This window comes from Saccostrea echinata, unplaced genomic scaffold (assembly GCF_033153115.1).
Source record: "Saccostrea echinata isolate AGI-Se365-2 ecotype Australia unplaced genomic scaffold, CSIRO_AGI_Sech_v1 ptg000016l, whole genome shotgun sequence".
Taxonomy (NCBI): Eukaryota; Metazoa; Mollusca; class Bivalvia; order Ostreida; family Ostreidae; genus Saccostrea; species Saccostrea echinata.
The window spans coordinates 1,184,143-1,204,542 of NW_026889765.1; the positions used below are offsets into that span (position 1 = coordinate 1,184,143).

Here is a 20,400-nt window from a genome sequence, read left to right on the forward strand (position 1 = left end):
ACAATAGGTATTACAAAAAGATCGTTTGGTGAAGAACAGCATGGCCAAAGTTATTCAGGTGAGTGTTGTGGCCCATGGGCCTCTTGTTTTTTGTTAGTGTTTGAGGGGAATGGTGCAAGGACTCTAAATATGTCTCACAAGGAATCCTGATGTATTTTATCTTTAAATTTGGAAACTTGGTATTTCTGAAGGCAAAGAAGTGCCCAAGCAGGAAAACCTTATACATTGTTATCCGATGAACAAGCAGATTACATTCATACATGCACTTCTCAACTGTTGTTGTAAAATGAAAAAAAAATGGGGATAATGACGATTTTACATCCATCTGTCAAGATCACTGGTTATATCTAGGCTCTCAAAGAGCGCATACTGAAAGTAATGGTTACATTTGTTTCTGTAGCAACCTTTCCGAGTTTATGATCAGGCATCACTTTATTGTAAATTGATTCTAAGGCTCTTTTAATTGTTTTATAATCATTAAACATACACACTGATGTAACCGAACGAAATAAAGACTTTTTAATCTTACTTTTTTTACCTACAGGTTCATTTGATATTACATTAAAAAAAATCAGAATATTTTACGGAGGCAAAAAATATTCATAATGTACGCACTCGTTGTCTACAGTCCAGTCATTGAGGTTTGTAAAGTACTTTGGATTGATGCTGTGAAATTATGACTCTGCTCTGTTACATTAAGTAAAGTAGAATTTAAAACATCTGTAGAATTACTAAGTGACTGCAAGATGTGGACATCTTGATAAAGAAGACCTAAAAATAGAAAAAGTGTAAACAGATTAATGCTCATTGACCCACTGATAAGAAAGATAACTCTTGCTGGATTAAATGACAAATATTCATTTATAAAATTGTCAAGTTAAAAAGCCATTTCTATCAAATTTTGCCCTGCAAGATATGCTGAAATTGTGAATTTTAATAGCAAAAAGTTGGATTCCTTTTGGAAAACCATTAGTGTTAAAAGAGAAAAATTTTATATGAATGAACAGAGGTATGTTGAACCTTAAGATTCTTCAGCTTACAAGGATGTACAAATACTAGTATCAGGAACTGGCTTTTCAGATTGCTGTTGCATAAAAGATTTTTTTGCAACTTACCAGCAACACATGCTGTCATGAAACAGGCGATATTCCCTGCAACTACAGCACGTAGCATCAGTTTGGCAAGATCTTGTCTTCTGCGTGGTTCGGCAGCAGAAAGTGCCCCCAGATTGATCCCCATAGCGGCTATACTGCCAAACCCACACAGAATGTAGGTAGATACCACCATACTGCGTCCCTGGAAATTATAGAAAAAAAATGTTCGTCTCTGTAATCTTTTTCTCCAATACGTATTGGTATTTGTCAGGAAGTAGTAATTGAAAAGACTGGCAAAAATAAAAAAAATACTGTTTTTCATTTTTGTTTTGTTAAAAAAATAAAATTTACTGACGCTACAAATAATTAGATATTCTTAACCATAATTACAATGTACATGTACTTCGATCTCGCCTGCTTTTATTGATGTACCAAGGTCAGCAAAGGCCAGGAATTCATTGATAACAATCTTTTTTCCTATGAGTTTTCCTACCAGACGACATTGCGACCAGGGAATACCCATAACAAATGCCAAGGGCATAAAAATGTACGAACAAATAAACTGTAATTAAGAAAGATGCATGAAATCTTTATAGCATATCTACCATTCTTAGAAACAAAACACATGTATATACACTATATCAGATAACGTACATACTTACGTCGAATGATATTTCTGGGTAGCCTATACGACTACCAAAGTAGGACAGAACGGCGTCCAGAAAAGCCAGAATGGCGACAAAGGCCACGAGATTGACCACTACATTGGCTATCAACCTCACTGCGCCCATCGCTCCAACAGATACCGCCTCCATTATGTTCTGTTCTTTTCTGGAAAAGGAAACAAAAAATAATACAGATGTTCTTTTATCTAAGGCTAAATTTAATGTCAACGAACTCATTTTTTTTCTTCGATATTGCATTTACCCAACTTCTAATTCCATGTCTTTACCAATGAGGGACTTCGCGACTTTGGCCTCTGGAAACGCAATTTTGGCAACAGCGAGAGCAGCGGGCGCCGACATGAAGGAGGCAGAAATAACGTGTTCTGCAGGGACCTATGTAAAGGTTACACGAAGATGTTATGGTATTTAATAAAACTGTGCTACACAGGGCATTCAGATTAGCATATTTTGTGGTAGTTGGCTACACATACCCCAAATTCTATGTAAGCAGCAATCACGGTTCCAGCAACTGTTGCAAAGCCGCTGGTTAGAACTGCGTGCAACTCCGATAAAGTTAAGTCATTGAGAAACGGTTTCAAAACAACACTGGACTCCACCTGCAAAGCAAATGGTACTTTCTTAGTATTTGTTTATATATAATGTACAATTAGTGAACAATTTTTAAGAATTTATCTAATTTGACATATTTTTACCTGACCAATGAATATGTGAGCTGCGGTGGCGAATGATTCGATTGCTGTCGTCTGCATCACAAATCTCAGGACGGCAGCAATGGCGCGGATTACAAATTGCATAATGCCAAGATAGTAGAGAACAGACACAACAGAGCTGAAGAATATCACAACTGGAAGAATCTGAAACAATGACAAAATTTTAAAAAAATATTTCAGTAATAGGATTTTAGGTTCGTATTACATTGCCATATGGCTATTTTTTCCTACAAATAAATAGAACTATATAATTATCACTATATTTTTATACAAATAACGCGATCATTTAATTAAACAATATATTATTGTCCAATATATAAGAAGGTATTCAATGTAATACTACAATTTTCCAGTTACCCCAAAAGCCACCGGATGTAGTGTGTAGCCAGGGTCACCGAAAACAAACTTGGAACCTTCATCTGTGTAGGACAAAAACTGGCTAACACAGTCACCCAAAAATTTACATGCGGCATACCCCGGGGGCCATCTTAAAATGATGAGCCCCATCCCAAACTGAAGCAGAAGTCCCCAAGTAACAGTCATCCAAGCAACCTGATCAAAAATATGAAATTGCATGACATTATTTATTAATAAGCAGTAACGAGGGAGGGTCTACGAACTTTTCGGGGGTAGGGGGTCCATACTCACTCCCAAAATATTAGACCCCCCTAAAATAAGATGTCCAAACGCCAAAAACTTTCTGGGTTTTTTTTTCCGGGGGGGGGGGGGCGTGAGTGTGTATGTGTGCGGGGGGAGGGGCTAGTATTGGGATTGGATTGGACACCTCCTTCTGTTTGATAAGCTCCCTCCTATACTTAGTATACGACTTTTCTTACCAACTTACTATGTGTTCGTGTTTCCGAGGGGGAGGGGGGTTCAACGGACATAATTTGGCTAATTCACTATACAAGTTTTAATAACTAAATCCAAGGGGGTCCAGACCCCCCCCCCCCCCCCGCTAGATCAGTTATTGCATGAAGTACATAAACATTTCATTGACCAACTGATCATGCTAACGCTCACATTGGGGGGGGGGGGATTACATATACATGTAAGAGATAATTTAATTATGAACTTTATTTACGGTAATTTCTTTCTACTTAGAAACCAAGATTAATGAATATGAAAATCCTATTGATATCACGATATATAGCCAATTTAATTAAAATTAGATCGTCCATTCGCTCTCCAGTTTTTTATACCTCCTCGCGATGTATAAAAACAAGAGGCCCATGGGCCACAACGCTCACCTGAGTAACTGGCCATGCTGTTCTTCACCAGATTTTCCCCTTGTAATACCTATTGTGGCCCCACCCTACCCCTGGGGTCACAATTTGAACAATTTAGAATCTACACTATCCTATATATTTCAATGTAAAAATTGGATTCCATATTGTGGCCCCGCCCTACCCCCGGTGGTCATGATTTGAACAATTCAAAATCTACCCCAGGTCGCTTCCACATAAGTTTCAGCTTTTCTTGCCCAGTTGTTCTTGAGAAGAAGATTTTTTAATGACCCCACCCTACTTTTGTCTTTTCTTGATTTTTTCCCCTTGTAAGGGGGCTTGGCCCTTCATTTTAACAAATTAAAATTCCCTTTACCTAAGGATGCTTTGTACCAAGTTTGGTTAAAATTGGCCCAGTGGTTCTTGAAAATGTGAAAAGTTTACAGACGGACGGACGACGGACAATGGGTGATCAGAAAGCTCACTTGAGCTTTCAGCTCAGGTGAGCTAAAAACAGGGGGCGGATGGACGAGCTAATTTTAATTAGATTTGATATATATAGCTTATCATTGGACTTGTTAGGAAAAAAAATACATGCTGTAATTCGATTGCATGGACTACTTGACTGAGTTCGCACAATGCATCGAAAGAAAAGTGTAACATGTTTATATAGCTTTTGTCTCAATCAATGGTTCAACTGATTTAAATGAGTTCAATAGTTATTAAATCCGATATCTAGAGAATATATGTGCATTATCATGTGAAGTGTCAGAGTGTTTTAAAGTTAAACAAAGGATAAAAACTTTGAAAAGCTAAATGCGTTTAGTTTTAATGAAAAAAAAAATCCATTACACCACGTGCAGACATGTCAAAGATCGTCTATACTTTGCACTTGGTATTTCATCTATTGTACCTGAATTTAGATATTTTAAAAAGTGCAAACTAGATATCTAGCAATTTATAATTAGAATTTTGAAAAAATAATTCTAATTAATTGATCATATTAATACAGTCTTAAAAGTTCCTAGTATTAATTTAAACCTTTCGTGGGATTTTTTTAAAAATACATTTTTAAAAGTCAATATTTCTTACCTTCTTTGGCGAGGAAGAAGTCACCCATAAGCATATTACAAACAGTGTAATTCCCCCAACAGGAATAAATCTGTGGACGTCTGACCAAATGTCCCATACCAGGAAGGCAGCTAGACCAAGGGTTACCAAAACTGTTATAAATCTGGGGAGGGAAAAAATCTTCAATGCATAGTGAGCAGAAAATTGTCGTACGTGTATGTTATGATGGTCCTTACAATTAAGTCAATTCAGCCTAATGCAAAATTTAAAACCATGTTCTTTTCCTGACAATAGTAAAATTGAGAAACATGCAAGAATAAGATTATATACCAAAATGCATAAAACTTTGTAAAAACTATCTACTTATATACTTACATTCTTATTTTTGTCCTTAATGGTCGTTTCACACGAATAAGACATTTTGCCTGTAATGACAGCACAGGTTCCCAAATGTCAACTTTAAAGACGTTAAAAATCACAAGAAAGAGAAATACCGCCTCCAGTAAACAAACAAATATCGCTCCATTTGCATCGTAAAGTAAAGAAAATATTACATACACCGTATAAAGGAAAAACAACGTCAGGTATACCACACGTTTGCGATACGTCTGCAAGCGTCGTTTCCATGGTGACAGAACGATGCTCCTATCTTTCGATTTATTCTCTTTAGATGGAACTTGCATTTCCTGTCCATTTAGATGAGAAATTTTGTCAAATGTCACACGTTTTTCCTCCATATCGTCAGCTTGGGAATACTCCTGCCTACCTTCAACGTTCGTATACTTAATTCCGGAGTAAGCCATGTGGAAAAATTATGTTCTATAAGTAAACACTTCATTCACACATTAACATCAATGCAAACACTTGACAAGATAACGGCTCAGGAGAACAGTTTACTCATTGTGGTCAGAGGATGAAGTTTACTACACCATTAGTACACTACACCATTACTACACCAATGAACTGCAACCCAGTGCTTGTACTTTTTATTGTTGTATCTAGAGTTTTGTGGTTTACTTGATCTTGACCAAAGAGTGGTCTTTATTCATGATATAGATAAGACCATGGACAAAGTTCGAGTTAACCAGAATAGGGAAGACTATGGGTAAACAAAACCATGAGATAAATGTTATGTAAACTTCAACTTGCATACTTCAAGTGTCTTCCGATTATGCATCTACACAGTCAACTTTTTAGTCACTGTTCCTTGAACATTAAAAGTGCATGACATTCCTGTGTATATCAGAATCCATTATAGTCATAGGCGTCGGAACCGGGGGGCTGGGGGGGGGGGCTTAGGCCCCCCCCCACTTTTTTTGCAAAGGTAGACATAATATAGGCATTGAAAATTGGGGCTTACCTTTTTTCGCTGGTTTAGCCCCCCCCCCTTTCAATTAGCCCCCCCCCCCTCACTTTCAATTTGCTCCCGACGCCTATGATAGTTGAGGAGTTCTCCAATACAAGTAATTATCTAGAGTCCTTGAAGTATTATCGTTCCTAAAAGTTCTTAAATAACAGCTGTTTCCTAAATTATATTGTATAATAAATAACAAAATAACGAGGCTAAACATCGATCTTTTGATTCACGAAGCGCTAATGTAAGAAATCGACACAAGGGTTAATAAGAAATTCAACGGAAACACTAAACATAAATTTTCGCTAAATCGAGTTCAATTTTGTCCTTTTTGTTGTTTTACTCAAAGCCATTTTTATGCCCCCGTAATAGAAGATTCGGAGGCATATACGTTTTGCCCTGTCCGTCCGTCTAGCTGTCTGTTTGTCCACAAGTACTTTAACCTTGCCCATAACTTTTGATTGGTTGGAGCTATGGCTTTCATATTTCACATGTGTATTCCTTGTGACAAGACCTTTCTTTGGGTACCACCATATTTGACCTTGACCTTGGAGTTTGACCCAGTTTTGCAAAATTTTACCCAACTTTAACCTTGGCCATAACTTTTGAACAATTGGTACTAGGGCTTTCATACTTCACATATGTAATCATTGGGACAATACCTTCCTTCAGATACCAACAACTTTGACCTTGATCTTGGAGTTTGACCTTCTTTTGAAAAATTTTAACCTTGGCCATAACTTTTCAACATCTGGTGCTAGGGCTTTTATACATCACATATGTAATCCTTGTGACAAGACCTTCCTTTCGATACCAACAATTGTAATTCATTGACCTTGAAGTTTGACCTACTTTTTGAAAAACTTTAACCTTGGTCATAACTTTTGAAAGATTGGTGCTTCGGCTTTCATATTTCACCTGTATATTTCTTGTGAGAAGGTCTTTTCTTGGGCACTATTAATTTTGACCATTTGACCTTGACCTTGATGTTTGACTTCCTTTTGTAAACTTTGCTATAAGTTGTCATACGGGGGCATCAGTGTTTCACAAACACATCTTGTTTTTTGGTTTTTTTTTTTTTTTTTTTTTTTTTTGCTTGTGTACAGTTTGTTTGTTTAACCTGTTTATACTCTCAATTTATCCACACCTAACGGTCAGGCACGTAGTTTTAATACTGATTCGAATTGGAAAAATGTTTCATGTCGAAAAAATCTTAACCTACCCCCTACAAGTGTAAATGGTAAAGTTTTACTTGAGATTTCATTATCACGATGAAAATAATGATACTTTTCCCACGACAACTGTCACAGGTGGTGAAAAATCAAGTCTCAACCGGGACTCGAACCCACGGCCTCTGGCGTACCGTGCCAGCGTTCTAACCACTGAGCTATCGTGACCCGATATATTAACTGACTTTTACGCACCTGTAATCCCGGTGAGATAATACCCCTCTTTGTAGAAATTCGTCCTCGATTTCTAGGAGTTAAGGAAATGCTGTAAGGCATGGTCCTAGGGAAAAGTGGGTATTTGTACATTGGGCGCCAAATGTCATAGGTAGTGAAAAATCAAGTCTCGACCGGGACTCGAACCCAGGACCTCTGGCGTACCGTGCCAGCGCTCCAATCACTGAGCTATTGAGACCCGATATATTGAATGACTTTCACGCACCTGTGATCCCGGTGACACAACTTTTTTATAGATACTTTTTTTAATTTTTGTCATATTGAAAATATACATTTAATCAATTATCAATAGACTGAATGTAGAACTACAATATGTGATACAGGAACTATAAATATTTCATGTAATCAAAGTTCTCATTGAATAGACACCCCCCCCCCCCATAAAAACAATAAAAACATGTAAAAAGTATCAACTGTACTGTCTGCTTCCTTCCCCTCGAATAACAAAATAAAATTAATATTTGTTTTCTGTTTGTCATGAACAAAAGGCCATCTACTTTCAAGGCTTAACTTAGGTTCACAATATTTAAATTGAGCTATTCTTATCATTATATTAGACCAAGATAAAGTAATTGAATACAGTATTTACACATTGATTACCGATATAAGTAAACAACAGTGAAATCTCTTCACTAACACTTGATTGTCTTTGAACAATTTTCCTGGGGTTAACATAATGTACACCTTTATATGATAAAATGTTCTCAAAGTCTAAAAAATGTTTCTTCCTAATTGGTGTTTAGAGCTTCCTTAAAACACACGCTTGCGTAGGTTGTCGTCACAAAGGTATCGATTACTTAGACAAAGTATTAAGGGATCCACAGGGGGTGGGGGTATTCGGACCCCACCCCAACAGACCAACACCCACCATTGTATAAAATTCATATAGTAAAATACCAAAAAAAAAAAATATGAAGGGGGAAGGGTTAAGAAAACTTTGTAGAATTTGTAAGATATGTAGGAATGTAAAGTGACATCCCCCTTTCAAAACAGGTTTTTCAGGTTTGGGTTAGTTAATTTTTTTTGAATAAGGTTAAATTCTCCTTTGGGTCGATCTTTTTTTTTTTTTTTTTTTTTTTTTTTTTTTTTTTTTTTTGAGTTGGTATGGAACACCTCACTCCCTTTTCTGGGAAAAATTACAGGAAAATTCCTCAATTGCGCTGTTACATTTTTCCGCGAGTCGACATTGCTTTTCCGCGAAAAATCCTTCTTTACCGTGAAGCACTGGTATTTTCTTTTCTTTTCCGCGAAATCCTCTATATATGAACCAGGTAGTATACCTTTTGCTCCTTGTCTACCACGGGGATGAATTAATGTGAGAGTCTCTTAAACATCGTTAAAAGACTAAGTAGATTGTAGGTCATCTACGCATTAACCTATACATCTTCACAATGTCAAGGTTTTGTGAAATCCTTCCTATTTCAAAAGGTTTGAAGAGAACGATATCACAAAACCCTTGACATTGTGAAAATGTGTAGGTTAACACGTATAAAACATCGTTAAAACATGTTGTCTGTTCAATAACCCGTAGATCCTAATATATTCATGTCGGAACAAGCTGCGTTTTTTTTTTTTAATTTTGTTTTTATTTTGTTTTTGTTGTTGTTGTTGTTGTTTTGTTTTTGTTTTTTGGTTGTTTTTTTTTTGAGAAAAAAAATGATTTTAATAGCTGATAACTTCGATGTTGGAATGTTTCCCAAACTGCTGAAAGAAAAGAATAAACGAAGGTTTGCATGCATTCCTTTTTTTCAAGGATGGGCTCTGCCTCTGGACAGCGCAAATAAAATATAATAAAGCAATGTCAAGTACCTGCGGAAAAGTAAACTGTGGTTGTTGTTGTTTGTTTGTTTGTTTATTTGTTTTGAAAATATAATGCAGATAAGCAGGAAGACCAAAATCTTGCGAGCCATACTGACATAGTATTACACATAAAATCATTTTCTATAAACACCTGCAATCAAAATCCAAGAAAAATTTCTAACGTCTTTAAGTCTTTTTTAAAACATTGCTGTGTCATCATGCCTTTGTTCTTGCAGTCTAAAAATTTACCTGTAGCCGTCCGATAATAATAATTAATAGTCCAATAATATATCATCGGACGGCAGTGATAACAAAATCGAACAGTAGTTAAAAAACAACTACTAGAATGAAATCAAGGTTTAATATACATGTCCAGAAACCAAAAAAAAGTTAGGGAGAAAAAGTTCAGGGAAAGCGAACGCGAGGAAATTAAGTTGTTGAAAATAGCAAATCTAAGAAAAAGAAACTGCAGTTTTAACCTTCCTCAAAAGTAACACTTTCCATTTTTTTGCAAAGCGTTTTTGATACAGCACTGTGAATAAACCAATTTAAATCCATTTCTGATAAAGAACCAGTCTGCGAATCTAGTCATTTAACGAGGTTTGTTTGCCAATGACCGCACTTTTAAAACCCAAGATTTTCATTATATCGTCCAATCGAAATTTTAGACAAAAATCCGCATTATTACTTTAAATGCATTTTGAAGATATCATCCAACACTGTATCGGTATCAATGTCAAACGCACTTAATAAAAAAAAAAAATATTCCGAATCATAAAAAAAAATCCTTCATCATCTGACCACTGTCCATAGTTTCTGCTAAGCCAAACGACTGCCATTGAATGAATGAATGAATGAAACAAGAGTTCACTCACTGGTTTTACTGTCTAAAGAAAAAAAACTTTCTCTTTTCTTTTGTCTACATATTAGATGGTTTCAGGTAGAAAAGTATTGATGCCTGAACTCCTATTGTGTAATTATCGGACTCCTCTAGGTAACTTTTGGACATTAAATAGCAATGTTTTAAGTAAGATATATGCCTCATACAACTCTATATGTAAAATTATCAGACTGTTTTCGGCCCGCCTAATGGGCCTCAAACAGTCTGATAATTTTACATATAGAACAGTATTCGGCATATATCCATTACTTACAAAGCTTTGCAATTACGATTCGTCAAGTTAACAAATTTAACAAAGCCAATAACTTTGCTTGTGCCAATGCGAGGCGCGGAAAGTGAGAAATCCGCTAAGAATGTACTGTACATGTACACCCCTTTTTTCCCTTATGGTTCAAAAATTTTCAAAGCCAACCACACCAATTGATTTAAAGATTTGTCTTTAATGATGAAAAATAATTTAGAAAGCATCATATCCTATCACATGTATACCAATACATCGAAATGTACGTTTATGAAATTAACGTACATTTAAGAAATGCATTTAATTTTTGAAGATTCATGAGGACATGAACTACGACGCTTCACGCCGGCAAATTTCATGAAGCGCGCTAGCGCTTCATGGTAAATATGCCGGCGTGAAGCGTTGTAGTTCATGTATCTCATGAATTTTCAAAAATTAAATTCATTTCTTATATTTACATTATTTTCTGATGAGTCACCACAAATATCACGCCATTCATCTATCATTTTTAAAGGAAAACGTTTGCACTATAGTTTTGACGTCAAGTACGGTATTATGACGTAACAATGGAGATATTCATGCTCATCCATGGTCGTTCATGAGAAAATGAACAGTCTTCTAATTTGCAAAGAATCTTAAGGAACAATATTTGGAAATGTAAATATTTAAGAAATGAATTTAATTTTTGAAGATTCATGAGGACATGAACTACGACGCTTCACGCCGGCATATTTCATGAAGCGCGTTAGCGCTTCATGATAAATATGCCGGCGTGAAGCGTTGTAGTTCATGTACCTCATGAATCTTCAAAAACTAAATTCATTTCTTATATTTACATTATTTTTCTGATGAGTTTCCACAAGTTACGCGATTCAAATGTCATTTTTGAAGCAAAACAGTTTGCACTATAGTTTTGACGTCGAAAACGATATCATGACGTCACAATGAAGATATTCTTGCTCATCTCATGGTAGTTCATGAGAAAATGAACAATCATCTAATTTGCAAAGAATCTTAAGGAAAAATACTTGGAAATGTAAATATAATGAAATATACATGTAAGCTGGATTATTTTAAAACATGACATTAAATTCTTGTTCTTGACGTCGCATAAAGCAACGTCAAAATATCGCAACGTTATCGTAAACTATGTTACCTTTACGTTTAATATAAAACAAAAATAATGTTTTGTACATGCATATATTGATAACTTCTTGAAAATATATACTCTCTCAAAGAGTTTTGAGGAATATTATTTAATTTTATCACGGGGCCGAATTTTACACCAAACGCACCTTGTCCTTTAATTAACACTCGTAAACATGGCGGCGTCGGAACCGAAGAAGAGACGCGTAGTCGGTGTACAGTCAGAATATGGTATTTCTTCCTCTAAAGAACAGGGAAAAGATAAAAATGGTAGGCACTGGATATCTGCGATGATGACTCTTTGCACTAACAATACCCTGTGCTACATAACACTGACTCCGCTTAAAATCATAAACTGCAATGCCTCAACGTGTGTTGGTTCGTCGTTTCCAAAAGCCTTTTGCGAGACTGAGTATTTTCAAGATGGGCTTGTTTTTGGTGATATTTTTCAAAACGGCATGGATATATTAGTGGAGTATATGAAGAATAAAACTTTTCCTGAAAACAAGGGAAAATTTCTTGTGCTAAGCAAATTGCTGAAATTTATGAACGAGGGTAAGTATTATTTATGGCATACTCCATACAGTGTAAATTCTCTGGGAGTAGTTTTTCCAGGGCTACGAATAATGCCACTGCCACGGGCTCTCTAAACTTTATCCTTAAATCAGGTTGGGCACAGCCCAACAAATGGTGGGTTAACTCCGGTTTGGTGGACAATCACCCATATTAGAGTCGTATTTACTGACCATACTTTTTATAGAAACAAAGCAGAGGGGTGTCTGCACTGGCTACTGGAATTTGGGAGAATATATACCCCTGGACATTACTGTAATAAGCATTGAACCCTCTAATAAAGTTCTGTAATTCATGGTCCCAGGGTCAGGGGATCTGATGTTAGGCCAATAGGGTTGGGGATCTATTGATCACATCATGAAAATGCATAAATTCCTTAAAAATCTTCTTCTCTGCCCCTGGGTGTTTATAAAAGTCATAACTGGATTCTACAACGTACAGATACAGAAGACAAAATAATTGCTTGGTTATGATGAACAAGGATGCCTCTTCCAAAGTTGTGAAATTCATGGCCCCTAGGTTAGAGGTTCTGGTGGTGGGATGTGGCTCTGTTGATTTAATATAGTGAAAATGTGTTATTTCTTTGAGATCAAAATGCATTAATTCCTGGAAAATCTTCTCTGCTCCTGGGTATCTGGGAGGCAAACAGAGAACAAAGTTGTAATGAGTAAGGATATTTTTACCAGATTTGTGAAATTATGGATCCTTAACAGTGTTGTATTATACTCAGGTGACCATTAAGGCCCTTGGGCCTCTTGTTTCATATTATTTTCTTTTTAAATGCACTGTAAGTATGTTGTTTGAATGTTGAATAACTCATACATATATAACACTTACCATTCACTTTATTGAATAATCGGAAATAATTTAATTAATGGGATATCGATATATGAAACCATGATAAACAGAGGAATGGAAGAAATTCGGAATATGAAAAGACGATTGTTTTTATAAATAAATCAATCATGTAACACTCTAAAATGAGAGATATTTATGATCAATAGGACACTGTTGCTTTAGTTTTAAGTGTGTTACTTTTTAAAAAAATCTTCAAGTCCGTTGGACTTCTTGATTTTAATTTTTCACTGACCCGACCTCAGAATTCACTGGCCTCGGTCTTCGGACCACTGAGTTTTCGTGAAGACTGATATTGACCTACTTTCCAAGTCAGTGCTTTCTTTTTTCCCCCCAGATTAATTAATAAACAATAATGAATACAAGCAATGAAACTGTTTTGATCAATTTGTACGAAGAGTGTTGAATGGACACCATTTTCTTACAGCTGAAGTATATTGACAACTGATTCAAAAAAGCAAAAGCAGCAATAGAAAATTCTGTTTTTGTTCCTTTTCCACCCACTGTTAATTTCACATCCTTGAACGTTCAAACATTTAAAACTTGATTGTTTTCATGTCATACTGACACATCTATAGTTGAAAAGTGTAAGACCTTGCTGTTTCAAATATGATTATACACAATAAAATATGTGACAGCACTTTATCCTTGTTTTGCAGACAGAACAATTGGTGTCCATGATAATCAGGATTTGCAAAGGTTTTCTGAAGCAGAGCTCACAATACTTGTGGCAAACCATTTGTTGGGAAGACTTGCAATATCTTCATGTTATTTGGTTGACAAAAACTGTATTGGAAGAAAAGGGGATCAGTGTTTTTGTGGAGAGGATTCATGCAAGATGACAGGCGATTATGGAGACACCAGTGTGGGTAAGAGTTTTAGTACATTCGGTAGTGAAAAATGGATTAAGGAAGCTCCGAACACTGTATATTAAAGAGTTCTAATTGTTGGGTAATTTTTTGCAGTTAGGTAGAAAAATTAAGTTGGAAATGAAAATATAGTACGTCATAGTAACAAAAATGATAAAAATACGTAGTTAGTAAACATGACGATGCATTGTAATCCATCATTTTTCAGAATGATGGATTTCAGTTTCTCCCCTGACTGTACAACAGCAGATTTTTTTATTTCCTGTATATTCCTAGTCTGTTAACATTTAGATGACCTATTTTGGCCCCACCCTACCCCAGGGAGTCATGATTTGACCAAAATTGAATCTACACAATCTGAAGATGCTTGCATATATCAATATGACTGTTCATGCCTTTGCTGTTCTTGAGAAGATTTTTAAAAAATTTTCTTATCCATTGCTATATAAAAATTTGATACCCTTTTGTGGCCCCATCCTACCACGGGGGTCATGATTTGAACTAACTTGAATTTCCACTACCTGAGAATGCTTCCATATAAATATGACTATCCATGCCTTTGCTGTTCCTGAGATTTTTAAAGATTATTTTTTTCCTATATATTCCTATGTAAAACTTTGATTGCCTATTGTAGCCCTACCCTACTTTCAGGGGTCATGATTGGAACAAACTTAATCTAACTATGTAATGAATGTTTCACATTTAAGTTTCAACTCATCTGGCCTGATGGTTCTTTAGAAGAAGATTTTTAAAGATTTTTTTCTATATATTCCTATGTAAAATGTTGATCGCTTATTGTGGCCCCACCCTATCCCTGGGGTCATGATCTGAGCAAACTTTACACTATGTAATGAATTTTTCACCTAAGTTTCAACTCTTCTGGTACAATGGTTCTTAAGGAGAAGATTTTTGAAGACTTTTACCTATATATTCCATTGGACATGTGGCTCAAAAACCACTTATATGTTTCAATTAGATTTTTAGGCATCACAGGGGGTTAAAGGGTTAAGGGTTAATTCATGTAAAGTAATTAAGATCTTATGCCGATCTTTTAATGGTCATTTGAAACTAATTTCAAATGAGATAATTTAAAGATTCACAAAATAAAAATTTTGGTTTGTTGGGCCTCCTTAAAATACTGCAGCATATACTTATAATTGAATCTTTACCAATAATATCTGGATCAAAATAGTATCCCTGCTGGGGATAAATGTTGGACTTATTTTTTTCAGGAAATGTAGATGTGTGGCATGGAAATTTAGATATTGTCATCAACAATGACTTGGCTGTTGAACCTGTTGAAGATAAAACTGAGAGTCCTAGTGGAAAGTCTCCTGTGGAAGTCAAGCTGAAGACTGTTCTATCTAGAAATCCACAAATCATTGCACAAACTATAGTCTTTTCCTTTCTCCAAAAAAAGACACATCCGGAAAGGGATTCATTTTTAACTCCTTGCATTGGAATTGGAAGTTCAGACCTGATAGTCATGTTCTATGATTCAGAACATGATGTTCTTCTGGAAAGTTCTAGTATACCTCTGTTCAATGATCCGTTTTCATTTGAATTTTCCTACACTGCTATTATTGTGTCTTGGCTTGTAGTGAATTATAAATTTTTATGTACTGGATTGCCTGATCATATGAAAACATACAAAAGTGATTTTTTTGTCCATGCAGGTAAAAAAATCAAGATTTATGAGGAAAAACTAGCATTTGGTAATGTTATCAGTTCTCAAACTACAGAGGGTAGACTCAAATTTTGTCCAAGAGTAAAATGTACCCCAAAAATGCATGAACATGAAAAAATACTACAGGAGGTGTTGTGGAGCTTAGAAAGTTCCTCTGGTTCAAGTGAAAGTGCCAGTAACTTAAATCCAAAATACATGTGAATTAAAAGTATGTCTGTAAAACGAATATCCTAGTTGTTTTTATTCTGACGAAAGAGTCTCAGTGAAGGCTCTGAAATTTGATATAGATGAAAAATGTATTATTTGATAATGTTATGCCTATCCTCTCTTTATGTTATTCTGATAAGTGAAAAAAAGAAACCCTGACAAAAAGTTGTTCATAGCCCATGGTGTATTGCAAGGTCAGCTGAACAGAAAAAATGACTTAATAGTATCTTCTTCTCCAGCTTAAATTTCCGGTAATAGTGTTTGTCATGTCCATCTTCCATCCTTCCGTCACACTTTGCATTTAGCTCTGTTCAAAGCTCAGTTTCAAAGAAACTGTCCAAGATATTTTTATCAAACTTCATATGCTGATAGATATTGATGAGAGCTATTCAACTGCATCAACATTTTTTGACCTTGACCATTCCTTTGACCTTGACCTCACTTATCTTAAATTAGTGTCAAACTTCATATGCTGATACATACTGATGTAAGCTATTCAACTGCATCAATATTTTTTGACCTTTCCTTTGACCTTGACCTCACTTTTCTTCAATTTGTGTTTAACTCTGTTTTAAAGAAAACATTCATAATATTTTTATCAAACTTCATATGCTAATACATACTGATGTAACCTTTTCAACTGCATCAACATTTTTTGACCTTGACCTTTCCTTTGACCTTAACTTCATTTATTTTAAATTAGTGTTTAGCTCAGTTTTAAATAAACCATTCAAAATATTTTTATCACACTTAAATATGCTGATACATATTTGTGAGAAGTATTCAACTGCATCAAAAACATTTGACCTTGAACTTTCCTGTGACCTTGACCTCACTTTTCTTAGATTTGCATTTTGCTTAATTTTAAAGAAACCATTTAAGATATATTTATGTAAGTTTATGTACTTAAACATAATTTGGTGAGAATTTATCATCTATATCCAACTTTTTAGATTTCAATTTCAATTTTAAAGGAACTTTTCAAGATATTCTCATCAAATTTCACTATTGTGGCTACACTACACTAATACAAATTTTCATGTTGCATTACTTATATACCCTCGGTGGGGCATTCATGTCCTATGGACATATTTCTAGTCTTGTATATTTATTTTTATTAAAGATGAGTATCCAAAATTTGTGAAAAATTTGTTTAGCTATAAATACTAAAACAAAAACCAAGAATTAGGTGTCACAAAAATGTAGTGATTTACAGTATATGAAAGCTTCCTGACATAGTGCAGATTCAGGTTTATTCAAATCATTTTCAATGGGGTAGGGTGATTAGTGCAGATTCAATGGTGGCAAGCTACTGACAAATAAGTTGATGCTACAGGACTTTAAACAATCTTGTTTAAAGTCAGCATTTTGCAAATTGTATGGTTGTTACAATGTCCTTGTTTGCAAATACAACCTATCATTAGGCTGTATCTTGATTGATATGTTTCACAACAATTGTTAAGCAGGGGCCATTATTGAACAAATTAATGAATCTGCACAACATGCGGATGCTTTCATATAAATATGACGTATGTGCCGGTGTTCTTGAGAAGCTTTTTTTTTCTATATTATAATCCAAAGTAAAACAATTTTAAAAAACTTGAATCTACACTCAAAAGAAAATTTACTTTTTTATACAATTTTTTACAACTGATAACTCTTTTTCCCTGATCAGTACTGAGGGCTGAGATTATTCACTGTTTGTTATCTTTGCCTTTTTTATTTATTCATTTGCCCTGCATGCAAGAATTAGGTTGGAGCCACACTTGTGGTATTGATATGCAAGAATGTAGTATGAATTTAGATTGTACATATCATGGCCTTCAGGATTGGTATGGGGGAAAGTAATGTGTGACATAGGAATCTATAAGTAAATCTTTTTAAATTGTGCAGAGAGAGCATAGTTGTTCCTTTAAGTAATATTTAATTGAAGTCATGTCAGTATTGATACACTCTCTGAATGCTCACATTTGAGAAAGTCGAAGCCAGTTTTTTTCCTAAACTGAGTCATATCACATTGATTTTAGATGTAGGTTACATTTATTTTCAGTAAAACGAGAGTTTGGGGTTACATGTAGAATGAGAGTGTATCCACCTTACACTCACAAATGCACAGATTTCTCTTTTTTTTTATCTGTCACAGATTTGTATATTATTACAAGGTATCTTTTTTTCTCCGTCAGAGCTGTTTCTTGTATGTACAAAGACATTTTGATGTTAGGTCACTGCGTAACTTCGGTGACCTGTTGCTATTTAATTTTGCCTGACTTTTTAGCTCTTCTGAGCAAAAGGCTCAAAGAGCTAATGCTATGGCCATTTGTGCGGTGTGCGTAAACATTTTAGAATATGGACCATAACTCAAGAACCCCTTGGCCAATTATTGTCAAATTTGTCACAGGGTATCCTTGGACCAAGGGCTCCCTTTTTGTACTAAAACTAGGGTTGTGACCCTTAAACAAGGGGAGATAATTAGGAAAATAGAAACAAAAGTACTGGTTGCTAAAAAATCTTCTTCTCAAGAACCACCAGGCAGATTATCACCAAACTTACAGAAAAGGATGAGGATATGTTGTAGATTAAAATTTGCACGGGGATTTACCCTGGGGCAAAGGGCGTGGTCTCAAGGTCACTTCAAAGTTGACCAAAAATTACATTTTATTAAAATGTTGATATTTTGCTTACTATAAGGACTAGGATCATCAAATCTTGTCAGTTGATACATCTAAGGACCTCATATTGTTGACTCAAAAGTAGGTCATGGTGACCTACTTTTTAAATTTTGCGGCCATTCTTTTTCAAAATAATTTTGAGGCATATTTTGAACAATTTAAGGCCTATGATCATCAAACTTTGTCAGTTGATGTATCTTGGGTCCTCAAAGTACGTTAACTTAAAAGTAGGTCACCTTGACCTACTTTTTGAACTTTATTATGGCTAATCTTTTTCAAAACAATTAAGGTCATTAATTCGAATACCGAGAGGTTTAGAATCATTAAATCTTGTAAGATGATGCATCTTGGGGCCATAAAACATATTCATTAAAAAGTAGGTCACAGTGACCTACTTTTTGAACTTTGCAGGCATTTGATTTCAAAGCGTTTTAGAGGCATGATTTGGACATTTTAAGGCCTATGATCATAAAACTTTGTAAGTTGATGCATCTTGGGTCCTCAAAAAAGGTCAACTGAAAAGTAGGTCACCGTGACCTACTTTTCATTCTATATGACTATAATTAAATATTTCAGGTACTAATTGGCTTAGAGTCATCAAACTTTGTCAGTTGATGCATCTTGGGTCTTCGGAGTAGGTCGACTGAAAAGTAGGTCACGGTGACCTACTTTTGAAAATTTATTGCTTTAATTAAATATTTCGGGTACTAATTGGCTTAGAATCATCAAACTTTGTCAGTTGATGCATCTTGGGTCCTTGGAGTATGACAACTGAAAAGTAGGTCACGGTGACCTACTTTTGAAAATTTATGGCTTTAATTAATTATTTCAAGAAATTTTATGGCTGTATTTAATATTTTCGGGTACTAATTGGCTTAGAATTGTCAAACTTTGTCAGTCGATGTATCTTGGGTCCTCGGAGTACAACAACTGAAAAGTAGGTCACCGTGACCTACTTTTGAAAATTTATGGCTTTAATTAATTATTTCAAGAACTAATTGGCTTAGAATCATCAAACTTTGTCAGTTGATGCATCTTGGGTCCTTGGAGTACAACAACTGAAAAGTAGGTCACTTTGACCTACTTATAAAATTTTATGGTTATAATTTTAAAAAATATTTTAGGTATTAATTGGCTTAGAATCATCAAACTTAGTAGATGGGTCCTCAGAGAATGACAAGTGATAAGTAGGTCACCATGACCAACTCTCGGGTACTGATTGGCTTAGAATCATCTTGGGTTCTCAGAGTGTGAATTGGAATTTCAAGGGTTTATCTAAATATATACAGAATACTTAGAGGCTTCAAATAGAAGTGATAGGTTGTACAGTTTATCAGAAGAGCGATTCAAGGCCCTTGGGCCTCTTGTTTTTCTGCTTCCCATGTGTCACAAGACAGCTTGAAAGTTTAACATGGAAATGTCCAAGGAAAACCCGTCAAAAGTTTTTTAGCTCACCTGAGCCGAAGGCTCAAGTGAGCTTTTCTGATTGAAATTTGTCCATTGTCTATGGTAACGTTGTCATTGTTGTTGTCGTAAGCTTTTTACATTTCATCTTCTTCTCCAGAACCACTGGGCCAATTTCAACCAAACTTGCCATAAAGTATCCTTGGGTAGAGGGGATTCAAGTTTGTTCAAATGAAGGGCCACGCCCTCTTCAAAGGGGAGATAATTAAGAATTAGTGAAAATTTAATGGCATCTTTTAAAAATCTTCTTCTCAAGAACCACTGGGCCAGAAAATATAAAACGTTTGTGGAAGCATCCTCAGGTTGTGTAGATTCAAGTTTGTTTACATGACCCACTGGGGGTAGGGTGGGGCCACAATAGGCAATCAAAGTTTAACATAGGAA

At 35.3% G+C, this 20,400-nt stretch overlaps 2 protein-coding genes across 2 annotated transcripts; one reads left to right on the forward strand and one right to left on the reverse strand.

Annotated features, from left to right (window-relative positions):
* Window positions 1-226: 226 nt before the first annotated feature.
* Window positions 227-5,635, reverse strand: LOC133188790 (solute carrier family 28 member 3-like). Its single transcript, XM_061324274.1, has 10 exons — window positions 5,163-5,635; window positions 4,809-4,950; window positions 2,848-3,042; window positions 2,473-2,634; window positions 2,251-2,376; window positions 2,022-2,152; window positions 1,757-1,925; window positions 1,498-1,656; window positions 1,116-1,296; window positions 227-771 (listed from the first exon to the last, which is right to left on the reverse strand). The coding sequence occupies exons 1-10, from the start codon at window positions 5,588-5,590 to the stop codon at window positions 623-625; spliced, it is 1,842 nt and encodes a 613-aa protein (XP_061180258.1). The 5' UTR covers window positions 5,591-5,635; the 3' UTR covers window positions 227-622.
* A 6,233-nt stretch (window positions 5,636-11,868) lies between these two features.
* Window positions 11,869-15,902, forward strand: LOC133188720 (uncharacterized). Its single transcript, XM_061324216.1, has 3 exons — window positions 11,869-12,247; window positions 13,780-13,989; window positions 15,222-15,902. Exons 1-3 carry the CDS (start codon window positions 11,869-11,871, stop codon window positions 15,875-15,877), a joined length of 1,245 nt encoding a protein of 414 aa, XP_061180200.1. The 3' UTR covers window positions 15,878-15,902.
* Window positions 15,903-20,400: the final 4,498 nt, after the last annotated feature.

Coding starts and splice junctions, on each gene's coding strand:
- LOC133188790 (XM_061324274.1), bottom strand. CDS start 5,590: ATGGCTTACTCCGGAATTAAGTATACGAACGTTGAAGGTAGGCAGGAG. Junction 2,153..2,250: donor CTGCTTACATAGAATTTGGG/GTATGTGTAGCC, acceptor ACCTTTACATAG/GTCCCTGCAGAACACGTTAT. Junction 1,926..2,021: donor GACATGGAATTAGAAGTTGG/GTAAATGCAATA, acceptor TTCCTTTTCCAG/AAAAGAACAGAACATAATGG.
- LOC133188720 (XM_061324216.1), top strand. CDS start 11,869: ATGGCGGCGTCGGAACCGAAGAAGAGACGCGTAGTCGGTGTACAGTCA. Junction 12,248..13,779: donor GCTGAAATTTATGAACGAGG/GTAAGTATTATT, acceptor CTTGTTTTGCAG/ACAGAACAATTGGTGTCCAT. Junction 13,990..15,221: donor TTATGGAGACACCAGTGTGG/GTAAGAGTTTTA, acceptor TATTTTTTTCAG/GAAATGTAGATGTGTGGCAT.